Genomic DNA, 18,236 nt, shown 5'->3' with positions numbered 1-18,236 from the left:
CTAGACCATCAGCTTCCACTCCCTCACTTATCCTGTTGATCTACCTGACAGCTCAGAAGCTCAAGAGCAGCCTGTGTCTGACACCTGGCCCACCTGAGACTTTTGCTAAGCTTGTCTATCACTTTTACACCTACACTTTTACACCTGGCCCTTCCCAGCCAGGCATCCTGCTTGTCCTGTTGCCTTTGCCTGGACTTACCTGCTTTCTCTTTCTGAGAAGCATGGCTCCACCTTAGAATCTAGAGTCCTGTCTGGATTCTGTCTAAATCCTGTACAGATGTAATGAGGTAGGGCACACTCTCTTGACTTGGGGGTCTCAGAACAGCAGATATGAGAACTCAGAAGCCTCCTTTTAGATATGGATAGGTCAGTCCTTGAGGGTCTGGTTATGGTGGTCGTTTGGGTAGGAGGTAAGGGAGAACAACTTTTTTTTTCAGGGTTTATAGGAAACTGGTTTTGCTCTTTGGGATGTGACAGTGTCCTGTCCCATTTGTTGAAGATCTAGATTGTCCAAAGGTCCTGCCCTGGAGGATGTTGGGAAGAGGACACGAGGGGAGACATCTGGTGTACCCTTCCAAGTGTCTGGGGAGCACACAATCCTGCCAGTAGCAGCATCAGCAGGGACTGGCAGTATGGGCAGGTAACAATGGGAAAGGCATACTGCCTTCAGGAATCTAAGGCATGTGATGGATCTGCAGTTGAAATAGGGAGGGTCACAAACCTACACTCCAGAGTGGGGATGAACAGGGTACCCTGTCCCTTGGTGTCTAGGGCAAATGCAGTACAACATTCGAAGGTCTGGGTAAATATATGACCCTGCCATTGGCAGTCAGACAGCACCTGGCCTTGTTCTTTAGAGTTGAAGACACAGTCCAGGCAGAGGAGCCCTGGTTAATTCTCTCATTCCTCAGATATATATTGATGACGTACTAAACGTCAAACACATTTCAGGCTCCCAGGACACAGCTTCTTCTCTGCTTCCTAACGGGGAAGGTGACAACCAATTGAATCATCACAAACAGGTGTGACATTGTTCTAAGAAGTGTGGCATGTTCTCCGTTCAGTTAAAGAGCTTGCTACACTTCCACAGCTTTGTAAATTCACTCTCCGTGATAACTGGGAATCAAATTGCTTGATTCTTCTAAAAAGACTTGCCGGAAGAAATTGACTTCTTCGGAGGTGAGCTGGAACTATGAAGAGTATGTATAGAGTCTCCAGATTGGGTGCCGGGACACGCGACAGAGCAGAACAGACTAGGATGGGGAACAGGAATTAAGAGTCCCGAACTCCTCCTTCCAAAGAAAGGCCAAGGAAGGGACCCCAGGTGGTCCAGCCTTCTGTCTGGCAGCAGGCAGGGTGTAGGATTTTGGAGGAAGGGGCTTCTGGTTGAGGCCCAGTTTATGTGCAAGACTTTGGGAACCAGCCTGGATTTTGTCTCCAAAACTTGGAAAGGTAGGATGATTTCCCCTCTGCCTTTGTGGGCGGGACTCCAGAAAGAACCGCTTCTTGATTGGTCTGGGTAGCCCACGGAGGCCTGGACTTTGAGAGAGGAAAGAACGGCCCGGCGCGGTGCGTTTGGGGCCTGAGGTAGGAGTGGCTGGGGTGGGCGTGTCTCAAGTTACGCTCCTTCTGGTTGGCTGAGATTGGGTGGGCGGAACCTTTGGAGGGCGGGCTGTGGGCGGTGTTCGGGCGTCGAAGACTGAGTGGAACTTCCGCTCCGAGGTGCAGAGGGTGTGTTTCCAATTGCGCGCCGGTTTCAAACTGCTCTGCGGGTCTCAGCGGCGTGAATTTGAGGCTGCAGGTAGTTCAGGGCCACCTCACCGACCGGCCCGAGTCGGGTGTCGCGCTACAGGCCGCTCCTTGCTTTGGTAACTTCAGGCAAGCCTCGGCCGCGGACGTGGTGGTGGTGCACGGACTGCGCACGGCCCTTGGCAAAGCGAGCCGCGGCGTCTTCAAGGTGAGGCCCCCGGAGGTTGGCTCCTGGGGTGAGACGCAGGGGTCTCGGGTTCCGTCGTATTTACCTGGGGCGGGGGCCGGAAGCAGTCGGCAGGTGAGCTGCAGTCGCTTTTTCTGCATGAGGTATCACTAGCCAAGCTCACCGCAGCTTTACCTGCCTCTTCAGGACACCACCCAAGATGAGCTTCTGTGTGCCCTCTTGACCGCAGTTCTCCAGGACGTAAAGCTGAGGCCTGAGCAGTTGGGGGACATCTCGTTAGGGGAGTGCACCACCCAGGCCCTGCGCAGGGGCCTCCGGATCTTCTCATCCCTCCAAAGTCCTGCTTCCATGCCTCTAGTCGTCACTGAAGGGAACTATGGAGTCCACTGACTTCCTATGATATCCTGAGAGCCAGTCTACATCTATTTCAACCCTAAACACTTTAAACCTCCTCCATGTGCATTCATTCTACTTAATGAGTACTCTACTTAATGAGGAAAGTGGTTATCCCAAGTGCAGAAATTCTAGCACCTGAGGGTACCAGGAGGCTTGAGACCAGGGTTCTCTATGCACCCTAGATCCTGTCTATTCCGGGACAGAGATGAGGGAACGTCAAAAACATCAAGTTCAGCACTGATTTACAAATGGAGAGAGTGGGGGCTGTGCATTTGCAACAAAGTTAGAAATTGAACATGAGGCCTCAACCTGTGTTCCCACCCAGTTTCCCACTCCTACACCTCTTCCCTTGAAATGTAATAAAAGACAATACAGGACACTATGTGCCTCACTTAGGTTGGAACTCACTATTTTTCTTCTGTAGTGACAGCAGGGCCTGGAGAGAGGACACTCAGGGAAGTGTACATTTTCAGAATCTCATTTCCTTTGCCTAAGGGCCAATGCTATTGGACTTCAAGGTTTGCATTGCTCTTTCCCTCATGTCTTCCATGTTATGTGGAAGGGAGGTCACCTGCCCAGCCTGTGCTGATTTTGAAGAGTAGGGTGCATGGGCAAGTGAGCTTGGGACCTTCCAGCACAGGGGTCCATATATGATCTGAACAGGCTGTTGTGTGTCTGGCTCCCCCTGCTGCAGACCCTGAAATTCCAGAGCCTCAGAGGAGCCTGCCAAGGGCTAACAATTCTGAAGAACGATCTGAAATGTCCTCTCTTTAATACTTACAACTGTTGACTCTAGATAAAGGCATTTTCCCCTGAATAGGAAATGTGCTTCAGCCTGGAGGTGGAGCCATCATGGCCCGGATTGCCCAGTTTCTGAGCTAATCTTTTCTACTTCTAGCTCTGTGTTGGTCATTGTAATTCTTGAGTGGGTCCTGGCTCCAGGGGACTTGGCCTGTGGCAAGTGGAGATGAGGTTGGACACCAGATGTCAAAAGATGTCAGGGCAACCAGAGTGCTTGGGATCCTAGTCTTTGGACCCAACCTTTCCCCTACATTGGGGAGAGGGGTGTTTCTTTGCTGAGAGCCAAGACACTCCACTTCTGGGAGTGGAGCAAAGGTTCTCTGTGGACTAATTATAGCCAAAATTGACTTTTGCTTTCAACTAGACTCTATCTTCCTTTGACAGGTAAATGACCACATGAACACCCTGAATGGTGACATTGCTTCTTTTGCTAGTTGAGCAAGCTGGGAACTCCAGATCCATCTCATTAGCAGAGTCTGGGAGATGAGGAGGACTCTGGGTCAGGGGGAACCCAAGAGGAGCCCTGATCGTCTCTTTCTGGAGAGTGAATAGAATATGAAAAACTATGTGGTTACTAGGAAGGGTAGGGATGGATGCTGGCCTCATATTTGAGATATGGCTTTTGCTCTGGTGGCCTGTCCCAAGAACAAGCCCACTGCTCTGTTCTCTGGGGGAAACAGAGATAGGTAGTTGTCACTGTTGAATCTTCAGAGGGAGAAAAAGATCCTCACGGCCCAAATGGACTTCTCTGCCTTGGATTGGATTGAGGAGAAACATAGGATGGAAGATCATATGCTTGTGTTGGTCCTGAGGAGCATGCACCTGTAGAGACAGCATATGGATCTGAACTGATATGGGTGCAGGGCTACTAGATTGTTCCCCAGATTTTTGTGACCTTTGATGGGAGCAGTCACATGGCCCAGGAGCACAGACTTGCTTTCCATGAGAGCCTGGCACTGCAGGGGTTTGACTGTGCCTTTCATTTTGTGTTTCAGTGGCATCCCAGAGACTGTGCCTCTGTCCACCATCAACAGATAGTGCTCATCAGGGCTGTAGGCAGTGGCCAACATAGCTGATAAGTTGGGACTGGGTGGTGCCCTTGACCAGGCCTGGGCTTTCTGCCCCTGACCACTAGGGACAGTGATATTGCTATCTCCTGGACCAGCAGTAAGCATTTCTGAGAGGACTCTGAGCACAGAAAAAATTCAGGAGCTTCCCTCGCCACTGCTCCAAGCTCTTCAGGACACTCCTGTGTCCTGTTTCTGGGGCTGGGCTGAGTGGCACCTAGAGAGCAGGTGGGACAGGGGCTCTGCTGCTCCTAAGACAGACAGACCTTGGTCAAGGATGGCTATGAAATGCTTTTGTTGCAGGTAGTATCAGAAATGGGTTTTATGACATTGGCAAGGCCTGTGGGTAAGAATTTCTTTCTGCCAGAGCTCCTTAACCAATGGTGACAATCAAACTAATTTCCCTCTGCTCAGTTCTTTGAGGCCATGATTTGAGGACCATTCCCTGGTTCCTTTAGGCAGCTAAAGGTGTGGATCCCTCTAGATGCAGCCTAGGAATGGCCCCTAATTCTGTCTGCTCAGCAAAAGCTCCCATCTAGCACTTGCAGATAAAGTGGCCTGTAAGCATTCTGTCTTGGAAATCTGTCAGGCTGGAAAGTGGACAGCAGGTTGGAAAAATATAGCACTTGGACTCTGAGATAATTTGCAGTTTCGGTTCCCTTATGCCAGGGATAGTTTCCCATATATTACTTTTTGCTTTCCTAGGGTGTTTGTCCCCTTATTCCTACCTTGGTACACAGGTAGAAATATCTGCCAGCTTCTGAGGGACATGTTCAGATCTTGGTGATTTCCCACTGTCACCTTTACCCATATCATGGCTCTGTCTTTGCTTGCAACAAATGGCAGTGTCTGCAGATTTGGGCAGAGATGCTGGGGCTATTCAGGCAGGGTGAGGGAGGCTGTGGCAGCCTTGGAGGGGACAAGCCTTAGTTATTACATGCTTCTGTTTGCCTTTTAGATCCTCTATAGAATGTTTATTGATAGGAAGCATCACTGGTCTCAGGCCAGATCCTAGATGACCTTCACTTGTTTAGCCTGACCTATGTCTTAGTTGTTAGATAGCCAAAGACCACCGAGATCCGGGCAAGGGCCAAACCCAGACTGCCCCTGATGTCTCTGGTTTCCTGTCTTACTGGGGAAGTGTAGGTGTGGGTAATTTGAAGCATTAGTCTTCATGAGTTTCTTATGGGCATCTGATTCCCCAGCAGCTTAAGCACTGTGTTGCTGGGGTACCAAGGTTTGGGGCTGGGAGGATTCCCACATCACAACTCAACCATCTACTAGACTCTATGGACTGTTGCCTAGCACTTTCTAATAGGGAATGAGCTCTGGTGCAAGACTGCCTAAATCGGGATTCAGGCTGGGTTCCATCCACTCAGGACCTCAGTGTCCTCCTCTATAAAAGGGGATCTGTAGCTCAGCTGTGTATTGATTCATAGCAGGATTAAATGGAGTCTTTAACAAACTAAAACCAGCAGGTGTTTATCATGTGACTGATGCTTTTTGAAGTGCCCTCTTGAGTTCAGCCTAGTGCTTTGACACTGGATCGAGATCACCTGTTATCTTTTTTGAGGCCTTTGCCGCCCTTCTCCTCTCAGAGACCTCTCTACCCTGGCCATCTCCCCATCTTCTCAGCCTGTTACACCTCCCTGCCTGTACAGCTCAGGTTGGCTTTCAATGTGAGCTTTGTACAGACTTGTCTTTTCTCCTCTACATTTGTGGGCCCTGAGGACAGGGCCTGGGCTTACTGGATGTGTTTCCTGTACTGTGGGGGATACTAGAATGCTTTTCTCAGGAGCTGCCAATTGACTGGTTCAAAAGTACAGAGGCGCCTGTCCCTGGGAGTACTTTGCTCTGTCCTGGGGTAAAGGTAGAAATAGGGCTCAGCAACACCCCAGCTCTGTTTTGCTGGCAAGTGGCTCCCAGACAGTGCACTTCACTTCCTGAGGGTTCCCTGGCTCTTCCCACATCTTGCCAAGTGTCCAGCCATTGCTACTGGAACCCTAGCTGGTTTGACTCACCTCAGTTTCCTCCTTCTAGGGTGGAGTTTATATCAATGGTTGGAATTTGAACCCTGGAAACATTGCTTCCTATGTGAAGGAGAACAAGAAGGCCAGAGACTGCCTGATCCCCTGGGGTGAGTGCCCATCCTTAGCTCCTCATCTCTAGCAATGCCAACCCTCTTTCTCTCTCCTTTGGATGATATTGAGCATGGAACTCCATGCTGCTATGATTTCCTGTCCCTGAGGCCCTTGAGTCTTCTGTTTCCACATATAGCCCATTTTGTCATACCCCCTCTGAGTGCTTAATCACGAGTAGGACAATGACAGCCCATCTCCTGAAACCATGGGATCCTAGAATGTTGACTGTGGGGAGCTTCTGATCCCTGAACATGCTGGTGAGGGACCTTGGGGCCTGTCACATGCAACCTGTGATGTGTGCTGCATCAGTCCAGCACCTTGGTCAGCAGCCAGTGCCACTGAGCTGGGGCCATCTGCAGGGCCTGTGGGCAGGGAGGCCTGGTTCCCATGGATGTACGAGGAGGTTGATTGTATCTTGGAATTGACCACATATAGTACCTCCATGGGCAACCTGGAGACCTTAGTAGAAGCTGGCCATAGGGAGCCCCAAAAATCCCCTTGAATCTCTTCTTCAGCTGAAGCAACTCACCAGGGAACATGCTGTCTTCTGCTCTGCTCTTCATGCAGCCTACCCTCCCTCTTGGAAGAGTCTGGCCAGCAGGGTGACTCCCTATCTATTCCATGCCCATGCTGGGGAAAAGAGTGCCACCTCTAGAATACTTACTATTGTCTCTGTGGCATGGACCAGCCCTCCCCACCTTTAGTCCCATGGGCCTCGTGTAAAACCACAGTGTTACAGCCTGGCCTTGGCCCCCAAACCATCTCCAATTAGTGTGCTGTTTGTGTCCTAGGATAACCTCGGAGAAAGTGGCTGAGTGGTTTGGCGTTTCAAGGGAGAAACAAGACACCTTTGCCGTGGCCTTCCAGCAGAAGTGAGTGTTGCTGGGGTGGGACCTTGAAAGAGCTAGAGGGTGAGACTGTGAGGCCATGGTGAGTGTTCTGAGATGGACTTGTCCCAAGGGTACAGCTGTGAATGAGGGTTTTGCAAGCCTCATACCTCCCAGGTGGGAACAGAAAGGGCGCAGTACCATTCTGAACTGGTGGCCGTTCACTGTCTCAGACTGACTGTTGAGTCTGAGTGCCTTCTCCCTACCTAAGCCTCAGTTCCACCTCTGTTCTTTGAAACGTAAGGAGGGCCATGACTCCAACCTGACTCTGGCTTAGGGACTGGACTTGGTATCTAGAGGCTTGGAGTGTGAGGACAGTGATTCTGTGGACTAGACACACGAGCTTCTGGAGTAGGCCTGGGTTTGAACTGATGTCACAAAAACGTCAGGCTTAGCCTCTGGGCAACAGCAAGCTAGATCAGCCAGTATTGACCATAGAGGGAAGGGACAGAAAAGATGGAGTTGTGCCTGGTCCAGGTGGGTTTCTCCGAGAGAGGGACTGTTAGCCTCTTGGGTCAGGTTGCCTTGTGGGCTTTGCTGGAAGCTCTGGGTTCCTACTATTGAAATGCCCCTAGGTGGTGTAGTTTGCATAGGGCTGCAAGGGTAACCCCTAAAATACCTCAGGGTTCAACTGTTTGAATTGGAAAAGACATCACAGAAATTAGGATGTGTCACTTTAGATTTGTGGAATCAGGAAATGGTGAAATTCAGATGTTGGGGGTCACCCTGGAAAGCTAGCAGAAGCCATCAAAAATGTTCCTGGGGCTCCAGCCTCAGACTAGCAGAGGCAACTGAGTCTTGGGCAAAGGGCTCTAAGAAGCAAAACCACCTGCAAGCTCCCTTCTCCTGAGTTTGGAATCAGCCAGGATGTGGACACCCTGGGTTGATAGCAAAGGAGGCTCTGGATGGCCACAGCAAGGCTCCCTCTCCACAGGGCAGGGTTGTCCTCAGGACCTCTAGACAGTCTCTCAGATGTCCCCTAGGACCAGACATGTCCCTGAATTTAGCAGGCTGAGGTTGCATGTCTGCCACAATGGGCTAGAGTGAGGACAGGAGGAAGGGAGCTCCAGGAGAGCCTGGCTGCCTGCGCTGGCAGGGCAGCAAGAGCCCAGAGCAAGGGCTATTTCCACGCTGAGATTGTGCCTGTGACCACCACCATCCATGATGACAAGGGCATCAAGAGGAGCATCACTGTGTCCCAGGATGAGGGAATCTGCCCCAACATCACCATGGAGGGCCTGGCCAAAATGAAGCCTGCTTTCAAGGATGGCGGGTCCACCAGGGACTGCTACCAGGCTGGCTGTTCTGCTCTGGAGTCTGGGGCAGACCAGGTCCTTTGGCAACCCCTGGTGGCAGCCTGGGTTGATAGCAAAGACGACTCTGGATGGCCCCAGACATCCTCCCCAGGGCAACATTTCCTGAGGACCTCTAGCCAGTCCCTCAGATGTCCCGTAGGACCAGACATGTCCCCAGAGTTAGTAGGCTAAAGTTGCATGTCTGCCACAGTGGGCTGGTTCTCCTCTGCCCTGATCCCTCCTCACCCCAATTATTTCTCCCTAGGAAACTCTAGCCAGGTGAGCGATGGGGCAGCTGCCATCCTCTTGGCCCGGAGGTCCAAGGCAGAAGAGTTGGGCCTCCCCATCCTCGGGGTCCTGAGGCTCTATGCAGGTTGGAGTCCCCCCCTGATGTCATGGACATCGGACCTACATATGCCATTCCTACAGCCTTGGAGAATGCAGGTCAGTGGCTCCTTCAGACCCTAGACCTGGGTCCCCTCATGCCCTGCTGCTGGGGCTGGGGATGAGTACTGGGGGGAGAACTGCAGGTGCTGCAGAGTGAAGTTGGGGTGGGCTGGCATTCCATACCCAAGGCCTTTGTGACCTGTAGCTGAGACCCACTCACCTGTCTGATGTGACAGCACACTAGGCAATTATGGGCCTGTGCATGTGTGGAGGTCTGAGAAGACCTGGATGCCTGCCCATGGGCATCATTTAGTAGGCTAAAGTTGCATGTCTGCCACAGTGGGCTGGTTCTCCTCTGCTCTGATCCTCCTCACCCCAACTCTTTCTCCCTAGGAAACTCTAGCCAGGTGAGTGATGGGGGAGCTGCTGCCCTGCTGGCCTGGAGGATGCCTGCCCAGGTCTGAACCTCACCTCCAGGGCTGACAATGAATGATGAGGACATCTTTGAGATCAGTGAGGCCAGGTGAATCTTAGTCTCCCCATTGCCTGGTCCCTGGGCACCTAGTGGGAGCCAGTGGACAAGCCATGCAGGGGAGGGGGTCAGCATGTCCAGGTGGTTTACTGTGTGGAAAATCTAGGAATTCCCCCCTGAGAAGGTGAACCCTCTGGGAGGAGCGGTGGCCCTGGGCCACCTCCTGGGCTGCACTGGGGCATGACAGGACATCAGCTGCTGAATGAGCTAAAGTGCTGTGGGAAGAGGTAAGGCTGTTTCCCTTGGGGTGTCATGGGGGATGCTGAGCTGGGGCTTCAAAGGGTGGTAGCTTAGGGAGGTCAATATGCACTTTGAACTGGGCATATAAGGAATGATCTCTATTGTCCCTGAGGGTCAGCCTTGAAAGGGCTTCTGGCCTACAGAGTACAGCTGCCACTGTGATGCCAAGGTACGTAGTCGGGGGACTGAATATCCAAGATCTGCTCTTCTGGTTTTTTGTACCCTCTGGTCAGAGGGTTGGGCCTCTGCCCAGAGTGCCTGTGCCCAGCCAACATAGTTCCCTTTCCCAGGGCGTATGGAGTGGTATCCATGTGCATTGGCACTGGGATGGGAGCCGCTGCTGTCTTTGAATACCCTGTGAACTGAGTCCCTGGCTCAAGGTACTACCCAGACGGCCCTGTTCTGGCAGCCAGAGAGTGGCTCTTGGGAAGTGAATCCACGTGGGACATTCAGCCACTGGTGGTGGGAACAAATCAAGGCACTTTAAATAATTTGGAAACTGTGAACATGGATAATACAGTACAGGAGTGGGCAGGGTGTTGGGCCTTACCACAAGGCCCTCTCTAACTGGGCCAAAGTCATTGTGGGTCACCCAGCCCACAAGGCCCCCATGTAAATCCTAGGAAACTGTGGCCTCATGAATGAGGAGGGGACAATGGTATAATCAATCATGTGTTATCTTGGTGGGTGTGTGTTTTCCCTGGGGGACTTCTGTGCTCTTCATCTGAGTCTGAACTGCTATGATCTCCACATTGGTGTGGCCTCTTTTGTGTTAGGCACTACATTGTAAGTCCCCAAAGCTAAGGCAAGACCTTTGCCTCAGAGGGGGCGGGGCTCCTCCATCCCAAGAGCTGTTTAGAAATCCTCAGTCCATGTCCCTGCCCTGCACACCTGTTCATCAACCTGTGCCATCTCGTTCCTTAAGCTAAGTCTGGGGCTAAGGGGTGGGGTGAGCCTCAGAGCTGGTGAGTTTCCATGAATGTCTCATCGTAAGAGCCTTGGCCCCGGAGCCGCAGGGCACAGGACTTCTCTCCCAGCATGCCTTCGACCACCATCATGGATTCATACAGCTCATTGCTCCTGTGGAAGAGGAGGGGCTGAGATCTGCAGGGCCTCCCAGCCCTGTGGATAGTGCCAGAAGGTGGGGAGGAGCTGTACCTGGGAGTGAAGAACACCTCAAGTGTGATGGAGGTTGGGGGCGCATTGGTGGGTCGTGCCTCCAGCAACCCACTGCTTGGGGAGACAACAAAGTCTTTAGCCTCCTTGGTGGCACTCTGATGACCTGCATCAAGGGGAAGGGAAGACACACATGGGCACAGGCAGCTCCGTGTTTTGTCCTGGAAGCCTTTACTTGTCTCAGGTCAGCCCATCCTCTCAAGATTCACCTCTGGTCTTGCCAATGCCACAGGACAGGGAAACCTGGGGTCACAGGTTTCGAGGACTGCCTGTCTCTAGAAATTCCAAGTGATATGAGCCCAGAGATGCCAGTCTAAAGGGACAGGACACACAGATACTGGGAGGGATAGGTTTTACCCAGCCCCACCTGGGAACAGTGAGCAGGTGTGAGGCCCAACATACCCATCAGCACAGCCCAGTAGCTCCGGCAGCTGCTGAGGTTCATCAGGTAGATCTCCCGGGATGTCTGCTGGTTCACAAAGCAGGTTCCAAAGTCCACCCAGCTGCTGGACAGCTGCAGCTCAGGCACAGTCACAATGGCTCGCAGGGGCACAACCTGGGGAACAGATTTTGACTTGATGGGAATGGAGTGACCTTGCCCATTATAGTGGGGTCTGAGCCAGGGTCACTGGATCACATGGAACCCTGATGCCCCATGAGCACCAACGCTTCTGAGCAGAAGCGGTAGCACAGTGGGCAGCAGGGGGCTGGCACTGTCATAACCCAGGAGTTGCTGGTGAGATTCTGCACAGCCACAGGCCAGAACAGCGCCCTCTGCTGTCCTTTCCATTGGTGCCAGCCTTACTCCCATGGAGGTCAGCCTCTTTCCTTCACTCTTCCTCCCTCCCCAGTCTTCAGTCTCAGATCCTGGGCCATCCTGCCTCAGCCCTGACCTTCAGATTCTCCACCCATGCCCTGCCTGCCATAGCACCTTAGCAGCCCCAGCAGCTACTCCGCTCTGGGCAGCAGTGCTCCAGCTCCCCTGCTTTGCCTCTGTTCCTTCTTATACCTGACCCACAGCCCCAGTTCAGTTCCCCTCTGTTCCACATCATGGCCCATGACCTTCTGGCCAGTGGAGCCCCATGGAGCCTGAGCATCATCCTTCACAACTGCCTCAGGTGCTCATGTCCCACCCACTCGTCCATTTTCTTGACCTGACTGTGTAGTTTCCCTTCACAGGCTTCACCTGTCACCTCTTCCAGGGAGCCTTCCCTCATTTCCCATCCTCCAGCCCCTCAGCTCCTGAAACATGTGAGGATGAGGACTCTCCTTGCACAGGGCCTCTTCCAGGCAGACTGTCGCCAGGACTCCTATGAAGGCCCTGCCTGGTGCTATCTTCCTCACTCTAGGGAATAGCTCTCAGCTAGTCCTACTCTCTCCCCCGTCTCAAGGAGCCCTCCTGGGACTAGCCTGTGTGGTCTGATTGGTGAACTCCAGGAGCAGATCCTGAGTAAACACCATCTCTTTCTCTCCACTTGTGCTCTGCTGGATATCCACTCCAGGTAGCATCTGGTCGGTCGGGAGCTTCTGGTAGGAGAGCAGCTCCAGGGAGAGTGAGAAGGACACATCCACCTGTATGGACATGGACAGGCGCTGGCTCCCCCATCTGGAGCTGTATCCTGCTCCCCCAAGCCTCTGAAGGCCCAGCAATGTCCCTGCAGCCTACAGGGCCCAGACTGACCCAGGCTTCCCAACAAACAGCTCCACAGCACCTCTCCCTGGCACATCTATTCCCTGTACCAGTGCTGTGCCCAGCACCCTGTTGGTGCCCTCCATAGTCAGAGGCTAGAGTAGAAGGACAGTAAGCAAACTGCCCTTGATCAGAGCTGGGTTCTGGCCATCCGTGGGCCAAGGAAGGACTTTGCCTTTATCCTGAGGATAGTGAGGGGCATGTAATGGGTTTGAAGCAGGGGTGTGTCCAAGTCAGCTTTGCCTTCCACAAGGTCACTCTGGCTGCTAGTGGGAGGTGGGCTGCAGGAACATAAGTGGCTGAGGACAGCAGTCAGGTGGCTGAGACCGAACTTGGACCAACAGGATGGGGCTTGGACTCCTGGCTCCCAGATAGTTCCATGTGCTAGCTCATAAGCATCGACTGAGGCATTTGTTACAAATATAGATTCTTGGGTCTTAGCTGAGATCATGACATCTCTGAAAGTAGAGCCTGAGAGCTTGTATGTTTAACAAGATTTCTAAAGGCCACTGATGTACTGCTAGGCTTGGAAATAATTGTTATAGAACAAGACATACATGTAGAGGTGTGGACAAGTGAGAAGCACCGAGAGTTAGGGGCATCCATGGGGCTTGGCAGTTGGTTCGAGGAGGAGGAGGAGACAGAGCTCTGATCTAGGCACTAGGGGGCAGGTAGTATTTGCTGAGATGAGAAGGCACATGTTTGGAGCAGGACAGGGTCTGAAGGGTTATGGAGAATTCAGTTTTACAGTTTGAGTTTGGGTCTAAAACTGAGGGGGAGAGTTCTGGTCCGGAGCCAGATGCCCGAGCATTATCTACACACAGAGGGTGAAGGGCAGTGCCACCATGTGATGTCTTTTCCCTGGGAGCCATGGGGCCCCCTCTCCAAGCTGCCCGAGGGTTTTAAATACCTATACCCAGAGTCTCTTGGGGGAAACCCTGGAGCCCCGGCAAAAGGGACCTCTAGCTGTGCTCTGGTCTCCCCTTCTCCCCTCCATGTAGCCCCAGAAGGAGGAACCAAGGCAGAATGACATAGGAGCTCACCTACCATTCTGCAGATCTGTGTCTGGCTCCTCTACCTCTGGGAGAAGGTTCTTGGGGGGCACAAACCCTTGAGTGAGGGCATATGAGAAGGAAGGGAGGCTGAGTGTGAAGAGGAGGAGGAACGCATGGGCCACCACCAGGCAGTGGGGGAGGCCTGGGTGAGTCTGTAGAACTTGTGTGGCCGGTGCACTCTGACCAGTCCCTCCACACATGTGAAAGCCCCCTGTGCAGAGTGTGTGTGTCTGGGATGGTGTGCAGGTGCTGTCTGGGCAGTGTGAGCCAGAGAGACCAGAGCCACGCACCCCTCTACTGACCAGCATGTTCTCCTGTGGCCGGAGCTCCATCTGCTTGCCCCCTGGGGCCGTCTCCTCAGACTCGTGCTCCTGGCCAGAGCCAGCTCTGTGGTCCCAAGGAGCCTGGCCTTGAGAAACAAAGAAGGGCCTGGAGACCAGAAGCCAGAAGTACTGTGGTATTTCTGTAGTGTTGATCAGCTTCAGGTGGCGGGTGGTCAGCAGCTCACTCAGCACCTGGGTAGCCACAGAAGAGGGGAGCTGGGGTTCATCTCACCCTCTCAGTCCTGTGGCTCTGGGGAGGGGATTCAGGACAGAAGGCCTGTGCCCCAGCAGGGCCCCTAGGTACCTTGGAGGTTCAGGTCAATTGGCAGGGCCAGGGGCGGGGAAGCAGCACTTACTGCAGAGCAGGGCTGCTCGGGGATGAGGTCGCTGGCCTGGCACCAGAACTCCAAGCTGCCGCTGCTGTCCAGCTCCACGCTTAGTCTGCCCAGCGATAGACACTGCTGGGGCAGCCAGGCATCTGGGGCCTCCTGGCTGTCCCCTCTGCTCACTTGGTCTCTAGCCAGCCTTTCTCTGGGCTTCCCTGCTGGGTTCTCCTCCCCTCAGCCCCCAGCAGGAGGTGGGTCAGCCTGGGTGGGAACTTTCTCATGGAGTGTTCTACTCTAGGAGCCCAAGAATTAGTTTTGTCCTTTGACTCCAATAACCCTGACTGGCCTCACCAGGGACGGTGAGGTGTCCCCATAGCGGGATTGAGAGGGGACCACCCAGCACTCACTGCGCACGCCTCACATGCCCATGCAGGTCCAGTCTCAGGGGTTCCACAGCAAAGTGCTGCAGGCGACGCCTCCTCTCGGGAATCTCTCTTTCTACCTACAGAGCCCAATCAACCGTTGATCACCCTGGTGGTCCCTGGACTAAACAGCACTGTGCCACCCAGGAGAGAGGCAGTGGCTATGGTCCCCACCCCAGGACGTTCACCTCATTGTCCAAGCTCATGAAACCCAGGGCGTAGCCAGTACACTCCACCTTCTGCTGGATGTCGGAGCTGAGCACCGGAGGTGTGAAGGAAATGTAGATGGTGCTACTTCCCCCAGCAGGGACCACCTGGCATGGACACAGCAGCCTCAGCACTGCCCTGTGCCTGCTGGGAGGCCAGGGCAGACCCCCAGAGACAGGTCCACCTGGACTCACTCACCACCTGCTGGGGTCTGATATAGTAGGGGAGGTCGGAGGGCACCCCCTCATGCTCCTGCAGGACAACTGAGATGATCTGCGCTGCAGCCCTGTTGCTGGCATTAGAGTAGGCCTCTACCTGTCACCAAGAGTAGCTGAAGCTTATACAGGCTCAGCAGGCCCCTGGGCTGTATCTCAGCAACCCTGAGTGGCCAGCTCCCCTGCCCCCACAGCCCTGCTCACTGGAAAAGAAGCTGCATGGCTGGACTCGGACACGCTGGAGGGGCTTGGGGACCAGGGTAAGCTGCTGCTCTCAGGGGTCTCGGGGTACACGATCTCATTTCCGGCTTGATCCCGCAGTGGGAATGGTGGTCCATAAAACACTAGCAGGTCCACCAGCTTATCCTCCTTATCTTCTGGAACATAGGTGACCCAGTCTAGGCGAATGTCTAGGGCACACATAGGGAGAGGGCAAGGAATAAGGGAGGCGCCGATGGTCTCCTTGGGGCCTCCACCTTTCTGTTCTCCCATGCCCATGGTGGAGGGGGCCTCACTGTCTTTCTAATGCCACTTTTAGGCAATTCTTGTTTTAAAAAAATAGCCTTTACAGACTTATGCCATCCAGTCCAATCATCTGAAGCCTTCACGACCACACTTCCAGCTCCACTTGTATGATACTCCGCTCTCACCAAGGCTTCCTCTCTCTCTGGCCTGTTTGCTGTCAGGATGGGCCCTCCAACCCCCGTGTCCTCTACCTTCTCTCCCTCCGTCTCTCAGCCTGTTTGCTGTTACTTCCTTCCCCGGCCAGGTTAGTCTTTGGGGGTCTCCATTCAGCCTCTGCCTTGCTGGCAACCTCATGTCTTCCTTTGCTCCCCCATCCTCCCACTCACCTAGCCCAGCCCTCAGTGAACTGCACTGCACCGCACCATTCTCTTGGGCACCATGGAGAAAGTCTCTAAGCTAAAGAGATTGCCACTTCTGTAGATTTGTCCCCAACCTAAACTGGGTCCCCACATTGCCTTCCTTCCCAACCATGACAATATCAAGTTGTCCCTAACACCTCCATCTGCATCCCTGATGCCCTACCTCATCTCCCAGAAGTTCCCTGAAGACCTGTTCCCACATTACGTGTCTATCTGCCTCTGTCCCATCCTCCCCTCCTCCTGCCTTCAGCCCTACTCCTGACCCCCTTTCTTAGGGGCCTGCCATGTCCAGTACCCCCTCTCCTGTATAACCAGACTCATCGGCACTGAGCCACATCCCCAGCCCTATTTTGTATTTTATTTAGATACAGGGTCTCACTGAGTTGCTTAGCACCTTGCTCTTGCTGAGGCTGGCTTTGCACTCACGATCCTCCTGCCTCAGCCTCTTGAGTTGCTGGGATTACAGGCGTGCGCCACTGTGCCCAGCTCTACATCTTGCTATTTTTTGACAGCAATGAAACAAGTTCAGGTCCACCATCATGAACAAGCTTCCCTCTGGTAGCCCCCCTCCTCAGTTCCCCCTTTTCCCCTTCACAGAAAGCTGATAAGACCAATTACCCACACTGCCACCTCCTCCCTCTCATCTCTCACCCATTCCCCATTAGCAATTGATTTATTAGAACTTATAATGCTAGACACTGGGCTGGGCCCTGGTGAATACCCAGTGGACACACACCCAAGGCTCCTGATCTTGTTTCTATGTTTACTGTCAACTTAGCACCTGCCTCTTACCAAGAACAGCACAACTCTGAAGGCCAGTGGACAATCTTCCAGGTAGAAATAGAGAAATGTGCACGTAATTATGAGCCCAAGGAAAGGGAGGAACCACCAGAGGGAAGGGAAGCTGAAAAGAAAGCCCAAAGTAAAGAGGGAAGATAGTCAAAGGCCAAAAAAAAAAAAAAACAAAAACCTCACCTGTCTACTGTTCACCAGAAACAGTCATAAAGGGTGACAATGGAAGAGTGGGCAAGGAAACCCCAGGTAAATGCCAATGAGAAGACACCAAGGAGAGCAAAAGAAAGTAACATGGAATTTAGCCAGCAGCGTTCCATAAAGGAGTCAGAGGAACAATATAAATGACAAGACTCAATTTGAGAAGAATATCCAGTGTCTAAATGCACCAACCAATATAGCAGCTAAAAGCATAAAGAAAAACAACTGCGAATACAAGGAGACATTGACTTAGAATGTGGGGAGAGGAGAGACTGCCAATACTTCCAGAACTGCAGAGATCTGTCCTAGAGCAGGGCCCTCTCCTGCGGCCATGCCTTCCTGAGATTGCCTGGGCAGCTTAGCTATGATAGTGCCAAGTCCTGCCACCTGACACGGGCTCATTCTGCCCAGGGGGGTCAGCCTGGGGATGCCTCACACACTCCCCAGGGGACTCACTGAGGCCAGGCTGATCCTGCTGTCTCCCTCAAGTCTCTGAGCTGCCCATAGCTCTTCTGGTGGCACAGAATACTCTTTGTCATCACTCACTGCCCCAAGCAATGCTGGCTTATTTTCCCTCCAGACTCAGCCTAAGTGCCCCTCCTTGGGGACATGCAGGCCCCTTGATCCTCAGGCACTAGCCTCCATGCTCAGTCACACCCACAGGACAGGGCCCTAGGCAGAGACCCTGCTGTCTTGCTCAGATCCTGGATAGAGTGCAGGTCCTGCCGGCTGAAGGAATGAGCAACAGGGTCCCCTGGAAGTAGCCCTAGGCCCAGCAACCCTGATGACAGCAAGGCTCTGTGGCTCCTTTGATACTGGGAGACCCAAGGCTAGGTAAGAGCAGATCCCGTCCTCGATGATGGGAGAGGCACTCTCGGGCAACCCTGGACTGCCATGGTCAACTCTCCCTCTTGATCCCTGTGGACCTCCCCCGGTAACCACGGGCCCCCACATCCTGTTCGGGGCCATCAGCTTCCAAGAGCACCTCCCCAGTTTATCTCACAATCATCTCACCACAGGGGCTGGAGTTATTCAGGCGAAGTTTCCGTGTGATTGTGTCTCCTCCAGAGACCTGGGTCCCAAACCTGGAGGCAAGAGATGGGATTGAACAAGCCACAGCCGGCATACACCTGGCAGGCAGGGATACTTCAGAGAGAAGTGTGAGATAAGGACCAGGAGGTCCACAGTGGTCTGTCCTCACCTTGGTGACACTGAGACCCAGGGCTGGAGGCCTTCCCTGTGCACTGGTTGAGGGCCTGTAAC

At 53.3% G+C, this 18,236-nt stretch overlaps 2 protein-coding genes across 2 annotated transcripts in view; one reads left to right on the top strand and one right to left on the bottom strand.

Moving 5' to 3' along the window:
* The first annotated feature begins 632 nt into the window (after positions 1-632).
* LOC113194485 (3-ketoacyl-CoA thiolase B, peroxisomal) lies at positions 633-10,088 on the top strand. The gene is given in 12 exon segments (XM_026405577.1): positions 633-640; positions 1,780-1,957; positions 6,241-6,341; positions 7,133-7,213; positions 8,325-8,509; positions 8,783-8,893; positions 8,896-8,967; positions 9,388-9,443; positions 9,524-9,553; positions 9,555-9,633; positions 9,636-9,669; positions 9,973-10,088. Coding segments are annotated over 12 exon segments (1,011 nt in total). The 3' UTR covers positions 10,049-10,088.
* A 550-nt stretch (positions 10,089-10,638) lies between these two features.
* The window catches only part of Dlec1 (DLEC1 cilia and flagella associated protein), a 54,148-nt gene continuing 46,550 nt past the window's right edge, over positions 10,639-18,236 (bottom strand). The window contains exons 28-38 of the mRNA XM_026405574.2: positions 17,988-18,058; positions 15,301-15,506; positions 15,080-15,196; positions 14,863-14,988; positions 14,660-14,754; positions 14,283-14,367; positions 13,906-14,118; positions 12,269-12,430; positions 11,261-11,414; positions 10,841-10,964; positions 10,639-10,762 (exon numbers count right to left, since the gene is read on the bottom strand). Coding sequence (XP_026261359.2) covers positions 10,639-10,762; positions 10,841-10,964; positions 11,261-11,414; positions 12,269-12,430; positions 13,906-14,118; positions 14,283-14,367; positions 14,660-14,754; positions 14,863-14,988; positions 15,080-15,196; positions 15,301-15,506; positions 17,988-18,058 — 1,477 coding nt within the window. The remainder of the gene's footprint in view (positions 10,763-10,840; positions 10,965-11,260; positions 11,415-12,268; positions 12,431-13,905; positions 14,119-14,282; positions 14,368-14,659; positions 14,755-14,862; positions 14,989-15,079; positions 15,197-15,300; positions 15,507-17,987; positions 18,059-18,236) is intronic.

Source organism: Urocitellus parryii, chromosome 3 (genome assembly GCF_045843805.1).
Source record: "Urocitellus parryii isolate mUroPar1 chromosome 3, mUroPar1.hap1, whole genome shotgun sequence".
Taxonomy (NCBI): Eukaryota; Metazoa; Chordata; class Mammalia; order Rodentia; family Sciuridae; genus Urocitellus; species Urocitellus parryii.
The sequence above is the reverse complement of the archived record's forward strand: the minus strand, read 5'-3'. Positions and strand labels throughout refer to the sequence as shown.